General features: G+C 40.3%; 1 protein-coding gene across 1 annotated transcript; it reads left to right on the top strand.

Moving 5' to 3' along the window:
• The first annotated feature begins 12,769 nt into the window (after positions 1–12,769).
• On the top strand, positions 12,770–19,549 carry CHRNA9 (cholinergic receptor nicotinic alpha 9 subunit). The gene is made up of 5 exons (XM_051790039.1): positions 12,770–13,043; positions 15,182–15,327; positions 16,090–16,244; positions 16,900–17,432; positions 18,795–19,549. Exons 1-5 carry the CDS (start codon positions 12,974–12,976, stop codon positions 19,340–19,342), a joined length of 1,452 nt encoding a protein of 483 aa, XP_051645999.1. The 5' UTR covers positions 12,770–12,973; the 3' UTR covers positions 19,343–19,549.
• The last annotated feature ends 6,881 nt before the right edge of the window (positions 19,550–26,430 follow it).

The following is a 26,430-nucleotide window of genomic DNA, read 5'->3' on the forward strand; positions in this document are numbered from 1 at the left end:
AATCTCCACACACAGAAGGCATTCGGTGAATATTCCTCGAGAAGGAAATTCGGGACTGAACCACCACACAGGTTCCCAGAGTTATCACAGCTGGAATAGATAACTTTAGGTCCCCAAGATGAAAGACTCTTGGGTCATCCACTCAATTCATATACCCCATAGCCTTAAGCTATATTAGGGGTATACGCGGTGGAACGGTCTCCTGGACACAACCAAGGACTAGCCTAGTTGATCAGGAGGCGTCAGTAGCTGGGGGTGAGACCTCCCTAACAGGCTCGGGGTGAGCACCCACACATGCTCAGGGTGGAAGCCTCCTTAACAGGCTCAGGTAGAGTCACCCAAACAGACTCAAATAAAGTCTAATTTAGAGATTTCTCTTTTTATAATAGGAACATAAATTTTAAAATTACCTGATTTCCCAAATTCAATAAAAATCGTCTTACTCACTTTCTCATTTTGATATCAACTTTTACCCCAGGTTCAACTAAAAAATCTTCATTCTTAAATCCCATTAAAATTATAAATGTTGTCTTTATTATAATAGGAAAGGGTGAGATGTCGGGTTTGGAAGCTCTTAATTCACTTGTCTACCATTGGTTTCTGTGTTGCCATAGTTATTATACTGTCTCCTTGCATTAGCTGGCCAAATGGCCAATCGCTTCTTTGGCCCAGCAGCCTTTATAAGCTGCGGGAAATTTGAATAAAGCCCTCTTCGCTGCTGGATTCCCTGCGTGCTGTGTGGTCTCTTGGCTTAGGTACCTCCGCCGCCTGTCCCTGCCACGTGGGACGGGTGGCGGGGGGGATGATTCCAGCCCTGAAAACCTACACAGAGCGGCCGGCAGTGACCCCCCAGAAACCCCACGAACTGCGACAAGTATAAGCTGGGCTATTAGCCAAATAACATACACCAAAGGATGATCTTTTAAAAATGGTGATCATCATAAGATGTTCAAAGCAATATCTTTTACTGTTTAAACAGATGGCAGTGACTATTCATCAAACTGCCTCTGAAAATATTTCATTTTATCCTCTAGACTCAATTCCCTCTGAGCATAAATAGCTTAGTTAGTATTTTAAATAATAAAAATAGCACATGGGTCACCTAACAGTTAATGATTTCATTAAGATGTGATACTTGCTGTCCTTAATTCAACCTACTATTTTCCTGAATTTATTTTTTAAATTCGAGTTTTTGACCATAACTATAAAGTACAATGGCTCAGCATTTCTAATTTAATTGTTAATAGCATTTGTAGCACTTTGCTAGTTTGTGGTAGAATATATTCTCACCATATGGCTAGACTGGGATAGGAACTGGTGAGTCAGACAGTCCCTCTGGCTGAGAACTGTGGTGAGCAAGCCTTTTTGATCACCCTTATTATTATCACTGCTTCAAACCTGGATTGTGATTATAGCTCAACAGGCTAGTTTTGTATCTTGCTCTGCCCTATACCATTTTCTAACAAAATTATGGGTAACAGAAGAATGAGAGCTAGCTGAAATTTAGTGCTGGCTTGATCTCCATGTGGATAATTAGTCATGATTTCTGAGACTTGGATTAGTAGAAATACACCCTGTCCATGCAGGGCAGCACCTATCTGCTACCCTTTACTACAAGTGGCATTGTGTTCACTGTGGGAATTAAGTGCAGCAAGACTTCCCTGATTATGCCAATATCAGAGATACTTGTTTTAATTGCCATTCAGCTAAAAGCTTTTTCATTTTGTGGCTGATCACTAGAGTTTCTTGTTTATATAGTAGTTTCTGTTTCTGTGCATGAAATCTAAGGGTAAATAAAGCTAAGGTGATGCAAATGTAGTATCTACCCAGGAGTTCATTCTGAGGTGCCCATCAACTGCAACTGCTAGTGCCCATCCAAGTAACTGCTGAACAGATGCTTGGAACATACCTGCATAAGGAAGTGCTTTGTACTCTGGAAGCTTTGGATTTTTTCTGTCCCCTGTGTATGAGAGTGTGCTCACTGCTCAGGTGCCAGCTTCTAGTACTGTCTGTTGCCTTGCTGTGAAAGGTTTGTGTATTGGCTGTATGTGCCGTGGGTTTGGTAGTGGTGGGAGGGGGGCTGCAGGGGTGGCCTCTGTAGAAAGAGGTAAGGGGCTGCCTAGTTCATATTTTTGTTTCCTAGTACCTATATCTTTTTACAGTGGATGTGCCTGACCATTTTACTCCCTGCTAGGACTCTTCCATGTAATTGATTTCAGCAATAGTGCTTCCAAAATGGGGATACAAGAAAGTTTTTTGCAAGTATTTTAGTTGTGGAAATAGTTGTCCTAGTAGACAGGAATGGCTGTGTTAATATTAGCAGCTTTAATATATGTCCTATTTTGGAAGCTTTTATATAAGTCTGTCTTCTGGGGAACATGGTATTTGGCAAATAAATGCCATGATGATTGCTCAGGAATACTGGGAAAATAGAAGCCTATCTTACCAGTAATTTCTACATCTCTTATACATGAAGCAGAAGAGAGAATTAATTACCTTTGTTCTTATTTATGCCTACATTCTGTAGCTGTAGCTGGAGATTTTGGTCTTGTACCCCCCTAAGTGGAAGTAAAGCCTAGGAAATAGCTGGAGAAATGAGGAAAAATCAACTACAGTTACTGACTTCACTAACTTCTGACCCTGGCATGGGGAGGAAGAGATGTTTATTTTAAGGGATTCTCATCAAGGAGGTAATTAGCTTTATAAAAACCCCTGGTTTGATTCAGATAACAGGATTATAAATGCAGTGCATGATCTATAATTACTTGTTGGAGTTATAAGTCTTCTTTTACATAGCAACTAAAACCAAAACAGTTGGTAAGTAAATGAGACCTGGTTTCTCCTGAACATTGGGATTTTCACATCTCATCAGCTCAGAATCCTAAAATCATTATCTCTACAACAAAATAATATTTTCAAGGTTTTTCCATTTAGCTGTTCTCAAGATCCTGAATAGAAGCAGAAGGGCATATGAGGGGTATTACTTTAAGATGTAAAAGGGGGAGCTATTTCAAATCACAATTCTTTCCTAAAATGTTAATTAATGGTTTCACACATTTTTATCATGTTAAGGGTGAAAGGCTAAGCATGCTGACTCCAGAAAGACCTAAAGTACTCTTGTACTACTGATGACTTTGCTTTGGGAATTCACTGCATTGTGTGCAGATGCTGGTGAATCATTATTCATGTGGAAGCTGGAACTCTCAAAATTTCTAGAATTTATAAGTGTTGAATTTAAGTAACTAAACTCTTCAAGAATAAAGGGGAAGTAATAGAAGCATAGAATCACAAAACTTTGTTTTGGAAGCAACCTTAAAGATTATCTAGTTCCAAACCCCTGCCGTGGGGGACCCCTTTCACTAGACCAGGTTGCTCAGAGCTCCATCCAGCGTAGCTTTGAACACCTCCAGGGATGGGGAATCCACAGCTTCTCTGGGATTCACTGGCTTCTAGTGCCTCACCAGTCTCACAGTAAAGATTTTTCCCCTAATATCCAGTCTAAATCTATTATCTTTTAGTTTGAATCCATTCCCCCTTGTCCCGTCACTACATGCTCTTGTAAAAAGTCCCTCTCCAGCTGTCTTTTAGGCTCTCTCTGGGTCCTGGAAGGCTGCAATTAGGTTACTCCTAAACCTTCTCTTTTCCACACTAAACAAACCCGATTCTCTCAACCTTTCCTCATAGGAGAGGTGCTCCATCCTTCTAATCATCTTGATGACCTCCTCTGGACTCATTCCAACAAGTCGATGTCCCTCCTGTGCTGGGGACCCAGAGCTGGATGCAGCACTCCAGGTGGGGTCTCACCAGAGCAGAGCAGAGGGGCAGAATCAGCTCCCTCAACCTGCTGGCCACTCTGCTTTTGATGCAACCCGGGATACAATTGGTTTTCTGGGCTGCAAGTGCACATTGCTGGGTCATGTCCAGCCTCTCATCCACCAGCACTTCCAAGTCCTTCTTGGCAAGGGCTATTCTCGATCTGTTCATCCCCCAACCTGTATTGATACTGGGGGTTGCCCTGACCCAGGTGCAGCACCTTGCACTTGGTCTTGTTAAACCTCATGAGATTCCCATGGGCCCACTTGTCCAGGTCCCTCTGGATGGCATCTCATCCTCCAGGTATGTCAACAGCACCACTCAGCTTGGGGTCATCTGCAAATTTGCTGAAGGTGCCCTCAATCCCTTCATCTATGTCATTAATGAAGACATTAAATAACACTAGTCCCAGTAGGGACCTCTGAGGGACACCACTTGTCACTGATGTCCATCAGGACTCTGTACTGTTGACCCTCTGGATGCAACTGTCCAGCCAATTTCTTATCCATCTAACAGTCCACTCATCAAATCCAGCTCTCTTTAATTTAGAGAAAAGGATGTTGTAGGGCACTGTGTCAAAGGCTTTACAGAAGTCCACATAAATCACATCTGTAACCCTTCCTTTGTCTACTCTTGTGGTCAATCCATCATAGAAAGCCACTAGGTTGGTCAGGCAGGACTTGCCTTTGGTAAAGCTGTGCTGGCTGTTTCCAATCACCTTCCTGTCCTCTGTGTGCCTTAGAATAGCTTCTAGGAGGATCTGTTCCATGATTTGCCCAGGCACAGAGGAAAAGCTGACAGTGTGGTAGTTCCCTGGGTCCTCCTTTCTAACCTTTTTAAAGGTGGGTACAGTGTTTCCCCTTTTCAGGCACCTGGGACTTCGCCTGCCTGCCATGACTTTTCAAATACCATAGAATGTGGCTTGACAACTACATCAGCCAGTTCTCTCAGGACTCTGGGATGCATCTCATCAGGTTCCATAGCCTTATGTATGTTCAGGTTCTTCAGGTGGTCACAAATTTGACTGTCTCTTACAGTGGAGAGCACCCTGCTCCCTCAGTCCTCATCCTGCTGTCCATCCACTCAAAAAGTGTGGGAAGACAGGTTTACATTGAAGACTGAAGCAAAAAAATTGTTGAGTGCCTCAGCCTTCTTCTCATCCATTGTTACCAGATTTCCAGCATTGTTTATGGGGGAGGGTACACCTTATTTGACGTTCCTTTTCCAGTTTACATATCTGTGATTAACTGTATTTTTTATTAAAAAAACACAAAACATTTCTTTGTAGACCTGGTTGATATGCATTTGATTCCATTCTGATTGTAATGCTTATATCAAATACATCTTGCTTAGAATGACAGAAATAATGTTGCCTATTAATTACTTCAGAATAATTAATCAAGAATTTTACACAGCTAAAATTCTAATTTTTGAAATTGTATCTCAGAATTCATATTCCTGAAATAGATGAAATTTGAAAGAAATTCAAGATATTCTTTCCATATCTACTGAAAATGAAGTAGGTAACAAAATCAGATATCTCTCAGGTTTCACACCAGTATCTATGAGTACTTGCTTGTAAAAAGAAATCATTCCCTAGTAGTCTGCCTAAACAGCATTCAGTGTCCTTGGATAGCTAAGACCCAAATCCAGAAAACAAAGGATAAATAGGCAAACGCCTTTAAACCTCTAAGGGTTTTCTTTTCAGTGGTTATATAGAGTGTTATAAAAAGTGCTGAGAATACTTTTTGAGACAAACTGCAAATGCAAGCAATTGTGTCTCCCATACTTCTGTTTCTTGTTTGCAACCAACACCTGGATGAAATGTACCTAGAAAAAGAAAACCTTATAGATTGAGGGCTTCCACTGATTTCCTACTTTAAACATCCCCAAAGTGCCTTTTGCACACTTAGAAGTCTTTGTCACATTGACTTCTTCCTTATACTTGCTTTCAGATATGTATATCCAGCAGTGGTGATGATACTTGCACATTGAAGAGACTTGAGCATTCCTCTCCATAGCAAGAAGGACACTGACAATCTGCAGGAGCTGTAATAGCAGCATGCTGGGCACAACGTGCCACTGCTCTGCTTACTCTGTTCTTGCTTTCTGTTGAATTTGCTTCATTTCACATTCTTAAGTCATACCTCTTCAGGGTATTTGTAATTACTAATGTTGAAGACTTGGAGCATGTGTAGAATGGAAAGTACATTTATTTTAAGATATCTGAAGGAAAACAATGTTTTTCAGTCAGGATAGGTGAAGAAGGCTCTCTTACATGTTGTGATGCAGACTTGGCTAGAAGCATTAGCATGGCACTGAATGCACCAATTGCTCATTGAATCATTTCTTCCAATGAGATGTCATAATGTGTTTCCATCTTGTTCTCTGAGTTTGGCTGTGTACTCACTGAAATGTGATGCTTAACCACACTAACTACTTATATTGCCTTGAAGTACTGGCAGAAGAAAAACAATTACAGAACAACGTGTACCACATATCCCATGGTTTTTTTCCTTATGTATAGCTCCCCACCAAGAACAGAGTCCAGATCTGATTGTACCTCAGTCATTACTATTGGATTAGGAGCAGCTGTCTCAAATGGCAATGTAATATGCTCCTTTTTTTACAGCTCTGGAGTAAAGCCAATATGGAATTTGTTGCTAAAATTGTTCCATGTTCTAGGGATGTTCTTACACTAGCTCTTTTATACTAGTTTGAGGAACTGGCTCTTGCACTTTTATACACATTTCCCAAAAGCTATAACCACAGGATGATTGTAGGATAGTCTGACTTCTCATAGCTCTGTTATAGCTATAAATTGTACTAATCCCTCTTGCATTTTGTCCATCATCTTGGACCTTCCTTAAGCTACAGGCAGCTGAGCAATTGGCAAAGATACTTTGCAGCACCTTGCCAATTATTGGCAGGCAAGCAGCAAATGTCTTCCAAAGCACACAAACCAATCAGATATGATATGTGGTTATAATAGTATTTTAATATTAAAGCACAATTTTTTTTTGGTCTTAACAGCTTTTATACCTCATATCACCTTTCCCAGCACTTGAAAAATAGCAGCTATTTAAGCCTGTAAGATTTAGGTCAGTGTTGTAGGCTAACATTTCTAGATGGCAAATCCTATGTCATTATGGGCAAAATAGGTTTTTTCAGCCCACTAACACTTTAGCTTCTTTTTTTTTTCCTTGGAAGTACTAAGCCTTCATTTCAATATATTTGTTATGGGTTGAAAAGAAGAAAACAATATAATGGCATTGGACAATTGCTTAGAATTTTGCAGATGAAAATGAACACTGTGAATACTGCCTTTCTTAAATGAGCCACTGTGCTCAGAGATGCTTAAGACAAGGGATGCTGTCTTCAGCTGAGATGGTGATACTTTGTTCCCAAGATATAAATGATTCTATTGTGTCAGAATGAGTGCAGTTGCAGAGTTTGAATAAAAGTTCAGGTTTTTTACTACCATATTTTACTCAAGAAGAAATAATTTTGCTTAGACCATAGCATAATGTAGGTGTGGTCATGCTAGGACATTTTAAAGAATGACAATACCCATGTACCATAAGATATTTAAGCAGTTTAACCCATGATTTATCAAAAATTCTTTTCCCTCAGAGATGAGTAGTTGCTGCTTCTTTATTCCACAGGGAGGTTTGTTTGGGTGTAAATGCATTGCGATAATTTAGAGTTGTGTTCTCCACCATGTAGTTGGTCTGATATTTTCAAAGTAGGCAGCTCTGTAACATTTGTAAACTTAAAAACTAGTTCATTTGGCTTAGAAAAAACCTTGCTCTTGCAGTGGTTTGCCAAGGTGGGTATTTTGGACTCTCATGAAAGCAATATTTGTGTTTTCTTCCTCTAAATTCTGCAAACATGGAAAAATCACCTGGGCAGATTGATGCATGTGATTAGATGGAACAGAAACAATTAGATAATGCCAATTTTTGCAATATAAATGTTTATTTACTGTCTTTTTCAGAGAGATTTGTAAAATTATATATAACCCTTGAGAAGTACCACATATGAATTCTGTTTTAGCAGTCATCTTGCAATGGGAGTTCTGTGAATTCCTTACAAACACAAGATTTAGGTTGATACATTATGGTCTGCTTTTTTCTTTTTTTATTTTTCTTGTCTTCATGATCTTTTGACATCCTGCCTTTTCAGCCAGCTGCACTGTATTAGTGCACAGCATTAGTCTTAATTCTTTGTAGGGAGCTCTTAAACTCTGAAGAACTCACCTAAGAACACAGATGTTTAGATGTACCATATTTTGTGTTGCAAGGTGGATGTGAGCTTACCAGGAAAGCATATGTTTTCAGGGGATGATCCTCTATGCAGATACTCTTGTGAACATGACACATTTTGGTAGTGTTTTAAAGGGATGTTCCCACTCTCTTCTAAATTTTGGAGAGAGTGAAACTGGCTCTGAGTTAGTATCTAAACTGTTGCCTTTCAGTCTTACTTCTTCAGATAGTGGTTTAATCTCTGTTTTTTGTGATATAGATACAAGCTGAAGAAATTGCTTTCTGGGGAACCTAGAGCTGTCTTCAGCCTGCAGTGGTAGTTGGGAGGCTTTCCTTTACTTGCAAAATCCGAGGTAGTGTGCTGTCTTCCATGACTCAGGAGTAATAATTGAGAGGAGGATACTTGAGTCCGTCAGCACTCTTGTAACCAGGTAGAAATATTTCTACCTGGAGCATCAGGCAGTCTATCAGAGCAAACTTGTGATCTGGAACAGTGTCTAGGCCCAGAGGTTGTCTGTGTAGAGCGTAGATCCTGCCATCAAAAGAATGCTACAAAGTTGAAAAAGATCTGTATATAAAATAGCTTTCTGATAGCTAAAATTACAAACTAGTTTTGTTCTTAATCTTGCCAGATACCGATAGACAAAATATTAGTCAGCTTGTAAGCAAGCTGATGAAAAAGGATTAACATGCTGCATTTTAGACCATATTAAATAATACCAGACTTCTAGGTGCAAAAGGTTTCTCTTCAGGTGCTGTGAGGTGGTCAGCAGAGCTGCCTGTGTAAGGTCACCCAAATAAAATTTATATTCAGAAAAAATCCACATGTAAATGTAGCATGTAAATGAGGATTTCTCATCCCTGGAAAATGTGGTTAATATTCTATATTATGTCATGACCTAGAATTATGAATGCTTCCTAAAATATATCCTATCTTCCATGTGTACAGCAGGGTGGAAGAAAATAAGAATGAGTATGTTGATTTCTGATGGAAGGGGATTTTTAGAGAGAAGGAAGGAGCAGTCAGTAGGTGGGTGAGAAAAAATGAGGTGGAGAGAAACACATTGCATCTAAATGAGGTGCTGTATTCTCCAGAGCAGGCACAGTGAGGCTGTTCTACTGGCAAGAAGAGCTGTTGTTACCCGTGCTGTTAAGACCAGTTACACTAAGGAGGGAAGTCTGACTCTGAACAGCTAGTGTGCTGCTTGACCCTATCACAAGATAATATTCTGTAGCAAATGCTGTGAAGAACGTGAATGCAACAGCTTCTGTGGAGAAAAATTGGCAGGAAGGCAAGTAGAAGCAGACTGTGAGACACTTCTTACAAACTGTGCTTAGAAACCAATCTGTTCTTCTTTATTGTTCTCTGATGAAGGAATGGATTATAAATGGTGTAGACGGCCTTGAGGCCTGCAATAGTACAGTATCTGTAGCTTTTCCAGCTGAAGGTTTAAAAACTCTTAATACATGTAATGCAAAAAAGGGTAAGAACCATTAAAAAAAAATCTGAAAATGTAATGTCAAAACCACAGGCTCAGGAGCAAATTATTATTTTATGTAGGAGAAGAAAGATTGAAAAAAACAAAATTTTAAATACAGTTTTTACATTTCTCTACTTCTTTGTTTATTGTTTGGCAAAGATAAAGATCTAAAGTTGGAAGTTTTAATATGAAAGAGATTTCTCCCTTATCATCTCCACTTCAGTCTGTCCTTAGTGTGCATGCGAAGTCAAACTTCCCTTATACTAAATTTAGATTTTTTGATGATGTCTTGATAATAGCATGTGTGTGTGTCTAGAACCATAAAAAGTTACATGTGTTATGTGAGGGGTGTAATAGCTCAGTGCACCAGCGAGTGGTACACTCTTGTCCCACTGAATGTATGCATGGACACAATGTTCTGCTACATTAATAGCCCATACTCATTCCCACAAAGTCAAATGCTTGAACAAGGTATCTGGAAGGAGGCTTGGATATTGTGCCGTGGGCCTTAATCACTCTCTGCATCAGCAGAAGCAGCCTTTGGTCTAAACATGGTTTTATATCATCATGCCATTGTTGACAATTATATATATTAGCTCACCCTGAAGCCCTCTTGTGACTAGTCTCATGTACGGTAGGCAGATGCAAGAAGGAAGTCGAGGAAGACCCCGGATTCACCCACAAAACGGGTTTGCTTCTTCTGCTTATCTTTCTGTTTAAAAGAACATCTTGTCTCACCTTGTCTTACATCAAATGTAAGGCAAATAATCTGCGAAATTAATCAAAGTAGACTAAAGTGCGGTGTGATTTTTTGTGATAGGCAAAAATTACCTTGACTCTCTGGGTCGATCAGTAGACTGGGTGACAGGGCCATCTGCTGGCAGAGGGACTCTAACAACATCCCTGTGAATTCTGCTGGGAACGAGTCAAGTTCTGGAAGGGATTAATGGCCTGATTCTAACTTCCGAACACCCGTGACTCTTCTTAGATTACCTTTGTAAGTGTCTTCATATTTTATATTAATTCCTAACTTGGTAGCAGAACTTCTTACTATAGAGAACTGTTTAACTATAAATTTAAATGGGATGTCTGATCTGGGAGTAGTATTGCCATAGATTACATCACAATTTAAAACTATGTTGCAAGGAAGCATGGGTTTGTAGATGAACCTCTCAGATGAATAAGAAACTATTAATGTTAATGCTTGCTTTTCACACAAAATGTCTACATTAGGGACATTTTGATTCAAAATACAAATCAGATCTCCTGTGAACAAATATAAGGAAGCCAAATGGTCTCGCATACTAAGATTGTTAAATTCATTGTGTCTTTAATAATAAAAAACCTTTAAAATGTATTTTAGTTTTACTTTTACAAGCACTGTGTAATCAATGCAGCATCTGAAACATAACAAGCATGTTCTTGTGTATGAGTGCTCATGTTCGCCTATCTGTACGTCCAATGTGATGGAAATAAAGATTATAACTGAGAGATTATGATCTATCCCTTTGCAAGTTTATAATTAATAACATGAAATTATATATGCATATAAGAATAAATTGAGTAAACTACATGTAAACATGCTTCTTGGGTTTGTCTTTTGAGAGCCTGAAGATTTTGTTACAATAAATGAGTAGGGTTCTTTAATATACATGATCTTATGCAAATTAAAGTACATGAGTCTGCACACCTTGGCAAGTGTGTGTTGCTGGTGCAACAGATCACAAGGTTGTCTCAAGCCTGTGGTAAAGCAAGGTTAGTCCTGGTTCCAGTAGTGTTTATATCAGCTCACTTAAAGCAGTACCATGATCACCCTTGTAATTACAGTAAGAGATGTGAAGCAGTAGCTACTTGCTGACAGAATGGCAATGTACTACAGGTATATAGTACATTGTATATAGTGGACTATGGGTGTCCCCTGAGGATGCACTGATCTGACTGTATGCAAAAATCTTTCCTCTTTGTCTCTGATTTTTGTTGTCTCTAACAGCATATACCTTCATCCCACAGAGAGAGCAGTTTATTACTTACTGCTCAGGGACTGTGGGACCTTTTTGACTTCTAAACTGTTTTCCACTTTTTTTTCCTCTGACAATTCAGCAAATAAAGTGATGTGGATGGATTTCATTACACGTGCTTTGACCAAAAATATTTATTGTTTACCTAGTAAACCTGACCATAAATGTCACTGGCTTATAGATTCCGCATAAGCACAAACAAGCCAGTGACTGCCTGGAGTGCTACTGTATAGAAACTATGCATATGGAGGGATCACCTTTCTTCTAGCCAAAAAACTATACCAAAAGACTATGCAAGAGTAAAGAAATAGTATTTTATGTTTTCTGTGGATCAAGACTATTCTGAACCAACTGGTTTTTTTTCTAATAGTTCATTCTATATTTTCACTTTCTGTTTTAGTGACTGTTTTCTGTTACCTGTTCTAAAAGGATGGCAAAATGGACAGGAAGGATGGATTGGAGTGTGAAACGGAGGAAGTGTTTGTGGTACTAGGAAACTAACTTGGCATCATGAGTAATATAGACAGAGCTAATGAATTTCTGACCATCAGGGTAGATGGCAAGATAGGTTTGGTATTGTTTCATATTCATATTTCTCCCATGTAACTCTTTTGTTCAAATGTAAGAGCTGTCCAGTAACTATGTAAATTTTTTTTTAATGACTTGTCAAGTTCACCTGGTAAAAATTGTACTGTACAGGAAAATAGCATTTTATCTGCAGAGTCCAGTTTTGCTCTGATTTACTGTGCTTAGTACTGGTCTCAAAGTTGTCTACATACATTGAAGCTCTTCTTTCCACAGTGATACTGGGCTACTGCAAATATTGCCTGTGTTGTCCGACTTTGGTGTAGCTTCATGTCTTCCATGTGGCATCACTTCCATAGGTGAAAACATTTTGTCAGCATGGGAGTAAGTAGGCTGTTGTGTTTTTGTTTGTTTGTTTTTGTTTTTTTTTCTGTATGATATTGGATGTGGGATGTACAGTGTAACTATACCAATTAAAGTACTGAGATCACTTTTTTGTGAGGGTTCACAAGTTCCACAGAAATGGTTCTTAGCAGGTTATGGCAGAACATAAGAGCAGTAAAACATGGCCCAGCAAAGAACTGTCAAAGGATTTTATTTGTTTTCTGACTCAGTATTAGCTTGAGAGCAGTCAGCGCTCAGGTTACCAAGAGAGGGGAGGGTTCATCAGAGCCCCAGGCGGCGGCAGAGACACAGTCGATGCTCTTGGACTCTGACAACTCCTGAGGGAGGACTGAGTTGCTTCTAGCAACGCATCAGTGCATCAGCATCTTTATGCAGCTGTGCAACTTGATTTACTTTTTTGGTTAGTTTTGGATGGCGAGAAACACTTCTGTGCCCTTGGGTGAACAGTTTTATTTAAGGTCCAGAAATGAAGAGAAAGAGCTTGTCCTCTTTTTACGTCTCTCTGAGCTTTCTGTTCACAGCAGTGATACTCAAAGGTGAGAATACTGCTAAATGTTGCATTGAGGTTTATTTTATTCAGATGGGATCTTGTGACTTGCTGTGCTTTACATCTCCTGGAGTATTTAGTCTGTTGTGTTTTACTTTGTCTCACCGATGCATAGGCAAAATGATCATGCAGACTAGAATTGCAATGCTCCTTGTGAAGCTTTGATTTGCTGGGATATCTTTTTATGCAGGAATATTTGCTTTCGACTCTAAATAGTGCTGGAAGTCAGTGTGAATCACCAGAGAGAGACGTAATCCAAACACTTGTTCCCCTACATTGCTCACTTGGCATTTGCATAAGTCTTGGAATGTATGAGAGACTGAAATGTGAAAGGGCTAATGACACAAACAATAGGCCATTTGCAAAAGCAGCAGGTGCTTTGATGAGGCCAGGTTTGCACCTTGCAACCGAAGAGGAGAAAGGCTGGCTGGGGAATTGAGCGCTTGCCACCGGAGGATGACCATGACAAAACAACCTTTGTTTAGGAACAAACTGGGTTTTGAACCAGATAAGAGAGGAGACTGATAAGAAATAGACCTTGGAGGTGGGATAATGCTTTTTATCATATATGGTGATATCTTTCTTCTCCTATATCTACTCTTATCCTTTCTTTCTCTTTCTTTCTTTTCCTTATATGTTCTCATAAGTGATATCTTGATACTTTTATGTTGTTTCATTTCTGTAGATAATAACCCAAACGGGTACATACCTCCTTTCCATTGCAACCAAATTTTCTAAAATAAACCTGCCATGTGTAGACAGGTCATTCAGTGTCATTTCACTCTAATCTGCCCTGAACGTCACTTACCCCACCTTCAGTGGTGGTTTGTAACAGAGTAGTACTGTTCTTTGCTTGCAGAAATATGTGAATCTGTATAAAGGTGATACAGAGGCTACCTGGAGAAACTGTGATGTACAAAACAGTATGGAACAGCCAAAGAGTGTAATTTAAAACCGCAGGTTTTAGTGACTTATCCTTAGTGACTAAGTCTGTATAACAAGAAGCATCTCCAGATACATGGTTTTGAAAAGATGTGCAAGGATGTGTTCATACATCAAGCAATTGACAATTTGTGAAGAAAAGCAGCTCAGACTTTTTACAGGTGATAGTTTAAAAATAAAAAGACTAAATTCTGAAAGTAGTGTGAGTCTTACCAGTGCTGCTTTTGGGGAGACACCGAAAGTTAATAACCTGGGAGCAAGTTTGACTACAGACTTTGCTGACTGTAAGTCAGCAACCTCTGCCTATGAAAGATATTGGTAAAATAAGAGTAATGATATTTATCTTCCAGAATTGTATGATTTGCTGTATACAGGTGTTTTTCAGTGTATGTGAAAAGCTTAAGTTAGCTTTTAATCTACCCCAGGTTCTGGATCCCTTTCCCCACCCATGACGTGGGGGAGCCCAGTTCTAGTTCCATCTCCATCTGAAGAACCATTCCGACGTCTTGAGGGATGGGGAAAGGGAACTCCAGGGGTTTCCTCAGGGGTTTCTGGCCCTGAGCCTGGAGGGGAGAGGTGCCCTCCCCTCCCCCCAGCACCCACGTGGGTCCATGGCAGGCAGGGAGACAGCACACCGGGCGTGGAGAGGAGGCAAGAGAGGGTTTATTGTTGGGAAGGGGTTTATAAAGCTTTTAGGAGGATCAAAGGGGAACCAATCCCAAGTTCAGGGTCACAGAAAAAACCATCAGGTAAAGGGTCAACAGCCAATAGGAAGGGGTTTACAAGGACCAATGAAAAACACCTCAGGACACCTTCCCAGGACACTTTGTATGAGAGACAATAGTCCTTCACAGGGGGTGTTGGGATGAGGGAGCAATGACACTGCAGAAAATACAAAAGGCCATTTTGAAACATGTTTAAATCAGTTTCTCATCAGATTCACTGCTACACCAGGTGGATGCTGTCCTTATTTGAATAGTTTCATCAGGTGTACTCTTGTATCAGAACTAATGATATTTGACAGTATATGAATGATAAATGTATCATTTTATATATATAATATAATATATAATAATGATATTATATAATTATAGCAAATACTACTTGAAGCAGTAGAAAGAGGATGTTTTCTTATACTGCTTAGTATACTTAGTCTGATTTACTGAACAAATCTATGTTATCTAGCTGTAGAATCAGCCAAAGGAAAATATGCTCACATGCTGTTTAATGAACTGTTTGAAGACTACTCCAATGCTCTAAGACCAGTGGAAGACACAGATAAAGTACTGAATGTCACCCTTCAGATCACATTGTCCCAAATTAAAGACATGGTGAGTAAAAGTATAGTTCTGTTTTTCTAAAAATATGCAGAAATGTATTAGGCGTAAGCCTTTTGTTAGGAGCAGGAAAAGTACCCTTCATTTTGTTATGACAAATGAAGTAATGCTTCCTCAGGAAGTAATGCATTCCTCAGGGTCCTGTTCTCCAGTTCTTTGTAGATTCTTATCTGCTTGCAACATTGAATTTTTAAGACTTCTCTTGTAGTTAGGTGTTGGTATTGAACCCTCCAGGCAACTTCTGCTGAGCTTTAAATATAGCAAATGCTTTTTCTAAGATGCAATTAATTTCTACATAAAATCCCTAAAATCAGCCTTCAGTAAATTTTTATAAATATGATTCTGCTAGATATACTTTTAAGGCAAAACAAAATGTGTCTGGAAGGAGAAGGGAAGATTATTTTTGTGACTTTTGAATTACAACTTCAAGGCCTCACCAAGCTTTCAAAGAATTTCTTAGCCTGAATCTGTTAGCTGTTTGGTATTCTAAAGCTCAGAAAAGGAAATTCTTAAGATGCTGGGAGCCTTAGACACTGTGATTAAAGCTAGGGAGGGTGCAGGGGGAAGAAGGTTTGGCCAAGAGAAAGTCCAAAAAAGTGATCTTCCTGTACAATGTATAGGCATAGATACCTGTCTGAGAATTACTCTTGTGGCCTTGTTTTGAGCACTACATCAAAGCTATACCACAAATGCTGTCTGCATCTAAGACATGATTTTGTCACCTTCAGCTAGAAATATTTCTACGTTTTTATGCAGGATGAAAGGAACCAAATTTTGTCAGCTTACTTATGGATTCGACAAAGCTGGTATGATGCATACCTCAAATGGGACAAAGATAAATATGATGGGCTGGATTCTATCAGGATTCCAAGCAATTTGGTTTGGAGACCAGATATTGTCCTATATAACAAGTGAGTGTGGCTGGAAAATATTAGCTTGCATACTTGAGGGAGGGAGAGGGTTGAAGGAGGAATTGACCCACAGAGTCTGAACTTTACCTTACCTTAGCAGGGGCTATATTTGTTGTCTTAACATTTGTTGTTGATCATCTAAATATTTTGCAATAAAGCTATAACCAAGATTTGGAAATTGATTATGCTACACAACAGAGCTGTTTTGAATTTCTCTGCACTGGGAATTGAATACCCTGGCAGTCTGTAGTGCTTTCTGCTGAGGCTCCTTGAGAGCTCTGGAAGATTGTCCACAAAAAGGTGGTACATGAAGGCTGCACTTCTTATCTGCCCTTCCAAGCCAGTAGTGACCAACAGATTGTTTAAATCTCTTAATGGACTCTTATCCTACTGATTCCTGTTTGAGATCAAGTTTGAGGAAGCTACAGACAACAAATACAACATAGTTTAGCACCACTGGTGTTTGACATTAATGGGGAGTGGTACCTGTAAATATTACTTAATAGTAAGTTCCTACTAAAATACAGCATTAATATGATTTCAGAGCATGCTTTTAATGGTGTGAAAGAAAGGTCTTCCCCTTGCCCCCTCTTCCCTGGTCCACACTCTTAAGTTGTTGCCCGTCAGTCCTGGCTGTCATTTTTCTATCTTTTAGGGCTGATGATGACTTTTCAGAACCAGTGAATACTAATGTTGTGCTGAGATATGATGGAAAAATCACTTGGGATGCACCTGCTATCACGAAGAGCTCATGTGTAGTGGATGTGTCTTATTTTCCTTTTGACAGCCAGCAGTGCAACCTTACCTTTGGTTCCTGGACCTATAATGGTAATCAGGTAGACATCATCAATTCTCTCGATAGTGGTGACCTCTCTGACTTTGTAGAAGATGTGGAATGGGAGATTCATGGTATGCCAGCAGTTAAGAATGTCATCACTTATGGCTGCTGCTCTGAGCCTTATCCAGATGTGACCTTCACACTGATTTTGAAAAGGAAGTCATCTTTCTACATATTTAATCTGTTGCTTCCTTGCATTTTGATCTCTTTCCTGGCTCCACTGGGATTCTATCTCCCTGCAGACTCTGGCGAAAAAGTGTCCCTGGGTGTTACCGTTCTTCTTGCTCTGACTGTGTTCCAGCTGATGGTTGCAGAGATCATGCCTCCATCTGAAAACGTACCTTTGATAGGTGAGCTTTACATGCTTTGTCTTTAAGCATGACTTGTTAATAGCAGGGCTGTATGTCATGGAATCTATATGTAATTTGTGGCTTTTAGGAAGATGAATTTGCTACCTTTTTAAAACATAGTGAAATACTTAAAATGTGTGTGGAAGTTGTATAGGTATGCTGCAGTTTTTAAAAGTTCTTTTGTGTTTATTTTAAATTATGTATTAGCTATTTTATATTTATAAAGTATAGTTAGATATTTAGAAATAAGGTATCATGTCTTGAAATAAAGCTAATAATGGAAAGCTATTTTAGAACCAACACATGAAGTGTAAGCAAGAGCTATATAAGCACAAGGTCAGACTGTTTCAAGATACGTTTCTGTCAGATGCAGATGGTTGAATGGCCTGGCTGACACACTCACAGTTGACTTAATATCTGACAATTTCTTCACTGAATTATAATTCCTGGAAATCCATTATGCTGAAATTTAATCTATGTCTGAAAGTTCAGAAGAACTCGTGTAACAAAAGGATCCTAGCTTCAGTCTGTTTTCTCTGTTCCCTCAGTCTCTCTCGCTATTCTTTCCAATTCCTTTGAAAACTGGGATCACATCACACTTATCTGTGATGTGTCCTGTGTCCTTGCTGCCAGCTCTTGCTTTTCCTGCAGAGGCTGCACAGAGGCAGAGCAGGGCTGGGAGCTGCCTCTTGGCATAGGCACAAGGCAGGGTAGGTTGGTTGGCTAGTCAGCTCTGTACTTCAGTTGTGAAAATCAAGGGCAGAGGAGCATGTATTCACTTCAGCTCGCCATCCTTCAGCTCTGTGCCCTGACATCTTAGCTGTCAGCACACTAGCTGTGGATACGAGCACAGTCTGGATAGTCACTGGCCTGTGTGAGTGTGAAGGCATTGATCTGCTGGTGTGGGGTGCATCAATAGCTCCAACAAAGCATTATCATTGCTTTTGTTAATGCATTGAGAAATGGGATCCCTTGTGTGCCAGGTGAAGCTGTTTACACTGGGATTTTGCAGACACTAGGAAAAGAGCAAGGCTCCTGACAAATATTTTTGAACTGCTTTCTGAATGGGTGTGTTTCAAGAAATCAGAGGTTTGGCCTTGTAGATATTTGCAATGCTGATACAATAGTCACTTACTCATCTGATAACAGGCATACCAGCAATGAAGATGAGATTTTATTTTAATGGCTTTAATCTTTGTTTTTAAGTGGTAAATTAAGTGTGATCTCAGTACAGAGAATTGGCACGATTAAAAATTTGTTTCACTTGCATTTATGCTTAACACTATGTTGTCACATTGTTTTTTCTCACTGATTTTTTTTAGTAGGATAGCATCTCTAATGTGATTTTATTTTGTATTCCAGGAAAGTATTACATAGCAACAATGACCATGATCACAGCTTCCACTGCATTGACGATCATTATAATGAATCTCCATCACTGTGGCTCAGAAGCAAAGCCTGTTCCACAATGGGCCAGGGTGGTTATTTTGGACTACATGTCAAAAATCTTTTTTGTTTATGATGTGGGTGAAAATTGTACAAGCCCAAAAAGAGAGAAAGAAGAAGAACGTAGGTTTGAGGGAGATGATGGGTGTCAGAGGAGGCAGAAAGAGGTAAGGAGTCCTCTTTCCAATAGGAATGATGACTGTAATCTTGGGGAGAAGCTCAATGGAAATTTGCATGGAGTTCATGGTGAAAATGTTAGGGAGACTGTTAATTGCTGTTCCTGTTACAAAATGCTGATTAAAAATATCGAGTATATTGCTAATTGTATTCGAGACCATAAAGCAAACAGGGCCAAAGGAATTGAGTGGAAAAAAGTAGCAAAGGTGATGGACAGGTTTTTCATGTGGATTTTCTTTGTCATGGTGTTTTTTATGAGCGTGCTTATCATTGGGAAAGCAGCTTAACTGAAAACGAACACATTCCTTTTGTAAATCTGAATAACTGGGTTAGTTTGTTTTGTTGGACTTCTGGGAGAGGAGTGCTTTTGAGATCTTTGTCTCGCATTCTGTAACAATAAACAAATTGATTCTGTAGGCTGTGATAGTGTGTTGAGATAGTGTGCTGAGGACTTTGTTGGTGATTGTCCTTGATGTCTAGTATGGGAGCCGACTCCTGAGAGATGTTTTTCGGTTCTGGGCTTACCTGAAGGCTTCCCGAGGAAGGCAGCCTCAGAGAACATCATGCCGGTTACACACCCTTTTGGTCAGGTAAGCCCAGAACTGAAAAACATCTCTCAGGAGTCAGCTTCATGATCAAAAACTCTGTTGTTCCTGAACTCGAAAATCTGCCGACGGGTCACTCTGACCGCATTATCTCCCTGCGCCTTGCACTCCACAACAACCAACACGTCCTCTTTAGTATATATGCCCCAACTCTCCAAGCTGACCCTGCTGAAAAAGATAAATTTTACACCGACCTGCGCTGCCTTACCCAGAAGGTGCCTGCAGATGATAAGATCATTATCCTTGGTGATTTCAACGCCAGAGTAGGTAAGAACTTTGAAGCAGGGAAATTAGGCAAGCATGGTGTTGGAAACTGCAACAATAATGGTCGACTTCTGCTAGAATTCTGTGCGGAGCAACAGCTTACCGTCACTAATACTATCTTTCAGCAGAAAAATAGTCTGAAGACAACCTGGATGCACCCCAGATCTAAGCATTGGCACCTCACTGATTATGTCCTGGTACGACGGAGAGATGTTCGTGATGTCCACCATACCCGCATGATGCCCAGCGCAGAATGCCAAACAGACCATCGGCTTGTGCGCTGTAAACTCAACTTCAATCTCAAATGCAAACCTAAAAGGGGCAGTATCCCAAGGAGAAGACTCCAAGTTAACAATCTCCAATCAGCCACAGTAAGAGACAGATTCCAGGTAAACCTTCAAACTAGGCTCGAAAATCATTCCACAGATTCTGCAGATTCCTCTCCTGAAACAATTTGGCACCATATTAAAAACAGCATTCTGCAATGCTCTGAAGAATCCTTAGGGTTCTCCCTCAAGAAGGACAAGGACTGGTTTGATGAAAACAATCAAGAAATCCAGGATTCGTTGAGGAAGAAGAGAACCGCCCACCAAGCACACCTTGCACTGCCATCCTGTCACGCAAGAAAAACAACCTTCCGTCTCGCATGTAGCAAGCTCCAACAGAAACTCCGTGACATCCAGAACAAGTGGTGGATCGATCTAGCTGAAAAAACTCAATTATGCGCAGATAAGGGTGATCACTGTTTCTCCTTTAGGAGAAACTCTTAAGGCCATACAGCAGGTGAAAATCGCCAAGGCAGCTGGGGTTGATGGAATTCCACCTGAAGTCTGGAAACATGGGGCCCTTCCACTCCATACTAAATTTCACGAGTTTGTGGTGTGCTGTTGGGAACTAGGTGAACTACCATCAGACCTTCGTGATGCAGTCATCATCACTTTGTATAAGAAGAAAGGTACTAAATCAGACTGCTCAAATTACCGTGGTATTACTCTGCTCTCCATTGCTGGCAAAATCCTGGCAAGAATACTCTTGAACAGACTAATACCCTCTATAGCAGAAGGAATCCTTCCTGAAAGTCAGTGTGGTTTCAGAGCCAACAGGAGCACCACAGACATGGTGTTTGTTCTCAGACAACTGCAAGAGAAGTGTAGGGAACAGAACAAAGGTCTCTATGTAACCTTTGTCGACCTCACCAAGGCTTTCGATACTGTGAGCAGAAAAGATCTATGACAGATTTTGGAACGTTTAGGTTGTCCCCTCAAGTTCCTTAAAATGATCATCTTACTCCATGAGGATCAGCATGACCAAGTCAGATATGGCAATGCACTTTCTGAGCCCTTTCTAATAACTAATGGTGTGAAACAAGGCTGTGTTCTGGTACCAACCCTATTCGCAATCTTTTTCAGCATGATGCTCCAAAGGGCCACAGCAGACCTCGATGATCAGGACGGTATCTACATCCGATACTGTACTGATGGAAGCCTATTCAACCTGAGGCGACTGAAGGCCCACACCAAGACCTTAAACCATCTTGTCCGGGAGCTGCTTTATGCTGATGACACCACCCTTGTCGCCCACACAGAAGCAGCTCTGCAGCGTTTAACATCCTGCTTTGCAGACACTGCTGAGCTCTTTGGGCTGGAAGTCAGCTTAAAGAAGACAGAAGTTCTCCATCAACCAGCACCTCAGGAAGTCTTCCTTCATCCCCATATCACCATTGGTGAATCAGAGCTCAAATCAGTTCAGCAGTTTAATTACCTAGGCAGCCTCATCTCCTCGGATGGTAAGATTGACGGGGAGATAGACAACAGGTTAGCAAAGGCATATAGTGCTTTCGGAAAGCTTCATAAAAGAGTTTGGTGAAATAAACACCTGAAGAAAAGTACAAAGATCAGTGTTTACAGAGCCATAGTGCTGTCTACTCTCTTATACGGATCTGAACCTTGGGTCATCTACCGCCACCACCTGCGTCTCCTAGAACGCTTCCATCAACGCTGTCTCCGCACAATCCTAAACATCCACTGGTCAGATTATGTGACCAATACATCTGTTCTAGAATAAGCAGCAGTCACAAGTATTGAGGCCATGTTACTGAGAACACAGCTGCGCTGGGCAGGGCACGTCTCAAGGATGAAGGACCACCGCCTCCCTAAGATCTTGCTTTATGGTGAACTTGCCACTGGCTGCTGCAAGAGAGGAGACCCAAAGAGAAGATACAAAGACTCCCTGAAACAACATCTCAACCTTGGCCATATTGATCATCATAACTGGTCTACTCTGGCCTCCAATCGGGAGGTCTGGAGACACACTATCTATAATGCTGCGGATGCTTTTGAGAAAGCAAGCAGGATCACTCTTGAGGAGAAAAGACAACGCAGAAAGAATCGTGCCTTGCAGAATATACCACCTATGGAGTCTTTCTGCTGTGCCTTTTGCAACGGGACATGCCTGTTTCGTATTGGCCTTTTTAGCCATCAACGCGCTTGCAACAAACATGGGTAGAGCCCTTCCCAAATCTTTGTTCGTGAAGCCCAGCCATGATGATGCTAGTATGGGAGTGAAGACCTGATGAGGGTGCAGGGTAAGCACACTGTGTTCCACCTTGATAAGTGGTGGCCATGACTTCAAGCTGAATGGGCTAGAGCATTGCATCAGTGGAGCAGATAGCCTAGCAGGGAGCACTGTATTCACAAGCCTGCATCTCTGTACCTTATAATTTGATCAGCCCTTTCTCTCTCCCAGGGGGAAAAAAAAGTGTTTTTGTAACACAGTGGCATTTTCTGGAAATCATCCCTTCATGGCATTGCCCTTTTGCCCTTTTTTTTTTTTTTTAGCTTGTCTTCACTGATCACTGTTCCTATCATTTTATAGGCTCTGTATGTCTATTTGCAGTGCCTTTCCCTTGTAATACAATTGAGCTTACTAAATATGATGGCTACCTCGATCATGTTCTTTATCGTTTCCTGATACTGAATATTACTGTGTTGTCACCATGGCTCCAGTATGCCAGATCACCAGGGCTTCTTCCTCACCGATCAAAGGGCCTCTCTTCAATTCTTTTTCTTGAACCTAAAAATAGGAAGAACTTCTTCTGTCCCTCCTACATGTCTCATTGCCCTGGGCATTTGTGCAAGATGGGCCTTGAAATGCTACTTGCCACTGCTAAAATAGGAGGCTGTGACTTTTGTCTCTGCTCATTTTATTTACCTTCACCAGTGTTCACCCCGTGTCCTTTGTCCACTGTTACATGCTCTTTAATACTTAAATTTTAAACTGTTTACAGGAATGCCAAGGTTGCTCTGTGCATTACTTAGCAGAAAATCATGATCTTACAGGCTTATTAAAGTAGTGCCATTATCAACATTCCTTGCTCAGCACCTTAGTACTTACATGTATGTGAATGTGTTTGTTGCTGACAACACCAAAACCCACTCTTCTGTGTGTTAATTTTTCTTAACCCTCTCAGACTGATAGAGCTCTGAAGGATTTCTCTTGTAGTAAAGTGAGAAACCAGTACCCTGGGCATGCCCATGGCAAATAAATTACTTTTACAAAGCACCCTGAACTTTGAAACCATGATATTCTAGATGCAGTGGGAGAGGCAGAATGACACTGTAATGGATACCAGTCAAAAGTTCATGTGATAAAACTAATTTTCATAATTATTGCAGTTAATAGGAGCACACCTGTGAATAAGTAACTTAAGAGCAAGGAACCAAGTGGCAAAATGGGGCAGTTGTTATGCCCAAAATTTACTGGAAGAAAGGGAATCTTTATTTTTATTACGATGATGTAAATGATGCATTGAATTGCTAATGGAAGGTTTTCTTTTGTGTGGAATAATTAATGCTGTAAACTTATCTGGATTCTCATACATAATGCAACACTTTAAGTCCAGGTTTTAATGTAAAGCTAAACTGGGTGTCTAGCCAAGAATAAACTCAGTATATGGAAAAAGTCTCAAGTGTGTTCTCTGTGTATATTATCAGTTCCCAGTCAACCAGGGTAACTTTGAATAGCTCCTTTAGAAGACAAGCTGTTCATTTTCACTCATGGTGCAGAAAAATGATTGCACCCATTTGCTATGCAATTCAGGGTTTGGCAATTACACTGCCTGCTTGAGCAAACTGATTTGCACTTTGTTGTGGAAAAAAATATTGTTTATAAAGCTGAGAGAGCAAAGTATGTAAAGATAAGGGTAAAATATTCAGAACATGAGTCTTCAGCATGGAAAACTCATGACCAAGGGTTTGTTCAAGGCTTATGGGTGGCATAAAGAGTTATTGTTCACAGTCTCTTACAATATAGGAACTGGGTACATGAAATGGGTACAGTGTGGAGTAGTCTGTACAATATATAAGAAGGCTGAGGAACTCTGCAACAGAATTGGTGAATGCTGTAAGACTACATGGATTTAAAGATGGGAGAAACATGGAAAAAAATCTATTGGCATACTTCTAAATACAGTCACCAAGTGTTGAAAGGTGAAGCAATATTTTAGGGATTCATAACTACATGTTCTTCAGTGCTCTTCATCCCACTGGTGACACCCATTGGAGACAGCTTCCATCTTTCGACAGACCTTTAGTCTGACTCAGAATATCTTTCTTAGGAATTCAGATTGTGTCGGTGCCATTCTGTTCAAAACAAACTGCTGCAGTTGCGGGCTGTCCGTGTGTAAGGGAAAGTTTGCAGTCATAGGTGGATCGTGGGCCTCTATCATACCGGTACTTTTCATATGTTGCATGCTTGGATGTTGAAATAATACTTTGCACTTCCTTAGTATTTTTATGTGAAAATCTGATGGTACTAAAGAAGTATCTTACAAGAATGGGATTTGAAAAATACTGCTGCTATTTGAACCCATTAACTATTAAATTTGCTTGTTAATTATTTTGTTATCCTTTTCTTTGGATCAGAAGACATTCTCAAGTGTTTCTTTCTTCCTTTATTTACATTTAGTGATTGTTTTTGCTCTTGTAAGAAAAACTTTTCTCTTGTAGTTCATAAGAGGATTGGATAAAGATTGTGAGCAGCAGATGAGGGGTGCCAGTAGAAGCTGGTCCCTGAACTTTTGTGCTAGGACCCTCAGAATCACATCTTTGGACTTGATAATTTTCCAGGATAAAAAACATAATGTGATGCCACATGGCCATGACTCTGTTGACAAGGCCCAAGCTACTGCTGCCATAAAAGGGCTACCCGGATTAGAGCTAGCTCAGGATTTTCTAACTAAACTATAGTGACAGTAGCTTAGGTGTCTCTCCAAGGTCTTAATGTTTGCAGAATCACAGAATCATTTAGGTTGGAAAGACCCCTGAGATCATCAAGTCCAACCTTTAACTGATCACCAACCTTGTCGACAAGATCATGGCACTAAGTGTCAGGTCCCATCATTTCTTGAACACCTCCAGGGATGGTGACTCCACCACTTCCCTGGGCAGTTCATTCCAATGCCTTACAACCCTTTCCACAATGAAATTCCTCCTGATGTCCAGCCTGAACCTCTCCTGACACAGCTTAAGGCTACATCCTCTAGCCCTGTCATTTGTGTATCTGTTATGTAGTTTGTATATCACTGCATTTAGCTATTTCAGCAAGAAGAAACTTGCTTTAAATCAACCATGTATGTCAGTAGTCAGAACTGTACGTGACGACTCCAGTGCTGAGTGGAGACAGGACTGTTTAATGTAATTCTATCTGTTTTGCTCTCTTACTTTTTTCTTTGTGCACCTCGTGCTTAGATCCAGTAACCTTTCAGGAAGATTTAATGCAGAAATGATGAATGACTATGATTATAGTAACGGAAAAATAACTATTTATACACTTGTCTGAGTAACTCTGCAGGCTTAACATGAAGGCAGCAGAGTGACTTTATATTTACTAAAGAAGAGAATGATGCCATAAAAATACGGCTGCAGAGTGTGTGCTGCAGAGACCTTTGAGGAATGAGCTGACAGATTCTTTTGTTGTACCATCTTTTTGCAGTGAGATCACATCTCCTCTCTTGTGTTGAATCATTGCAGTATTAAAATGAGGAGAAACCTAAGCTATCTCCTATGATGCCTTCACTGCTCTCTTCACAAGCAGAATTACAGAGTTGAAGTGTGATGGGATGTTGGGGTATTGCATTTCCAGTGCTGCAGAAAGTTAGGGAGAAGCCCTTTCCTAACCTAGAAAATCTGTTTCTGTTTGTGGAAATTGCAGCCTAAGGATTCAAACTAAACCCAGGAGGATCATCCTGATCGTAAATGATATCATGAGACAGAGACGTGATTTTCAACATGCTTCAGGAATACAGACATCACACCGTAAGCATCTGTGTGTTTTGTCCACTGGTTAACAAAGCTTGGTTCTCTGACCCCGCCAGAATTATGGCAAGTGTCTCAGACATGTTTCTCGAGAAATGCAGAAGTGTAGCAAGAACTCCTGACTCTGCATCAGTCCCAATTTGAGAAGCAGAAGACCTGTAATGTGATTGTTTAGGAGATGGGAAAAGGAGA

This window comes from Manacus candei, unplaced genomic scaffold, assembly GCF_025592945.1.
Source record: "Manacus candei isolate 608988 ecotype Guabito, Panama unplaced genomic scaffold, ASM2559294v1 h1tg000028l, whole genome shotgun sequence".
In the NCBI taxonomy this organism is placed as follows: Eukaryota; Metazoa; Chordata; class Aves; order Passeriformes; family Pipridae; genus Manacus; species Manacus candei.

Bases quoted from the DNA above. Each gene is read 5' to 3' on its own strand.
- CHRNA9 (XM_051790039.1), top strand. From the start codon at position 12,974: ATGAAGAGAAAGAGCTTGTCCTCTTTTTACGTCTCTCTGAGCTTTCTG. The intron at 13,044-15,181 runs GTGAGAATACTG...TATGTTATCTAG, and splicing joins CACAGCAGTGATACTCAAAG to CTGTAGAATCAGCCAAAGGA. The intron at 16,245-16,899 runs GTGAGTGTGGCT...TCTATCTTTTAG, and splicing joins GATATTGTCCTATATAACAA to GGCTGATGATGACTTTTCAG.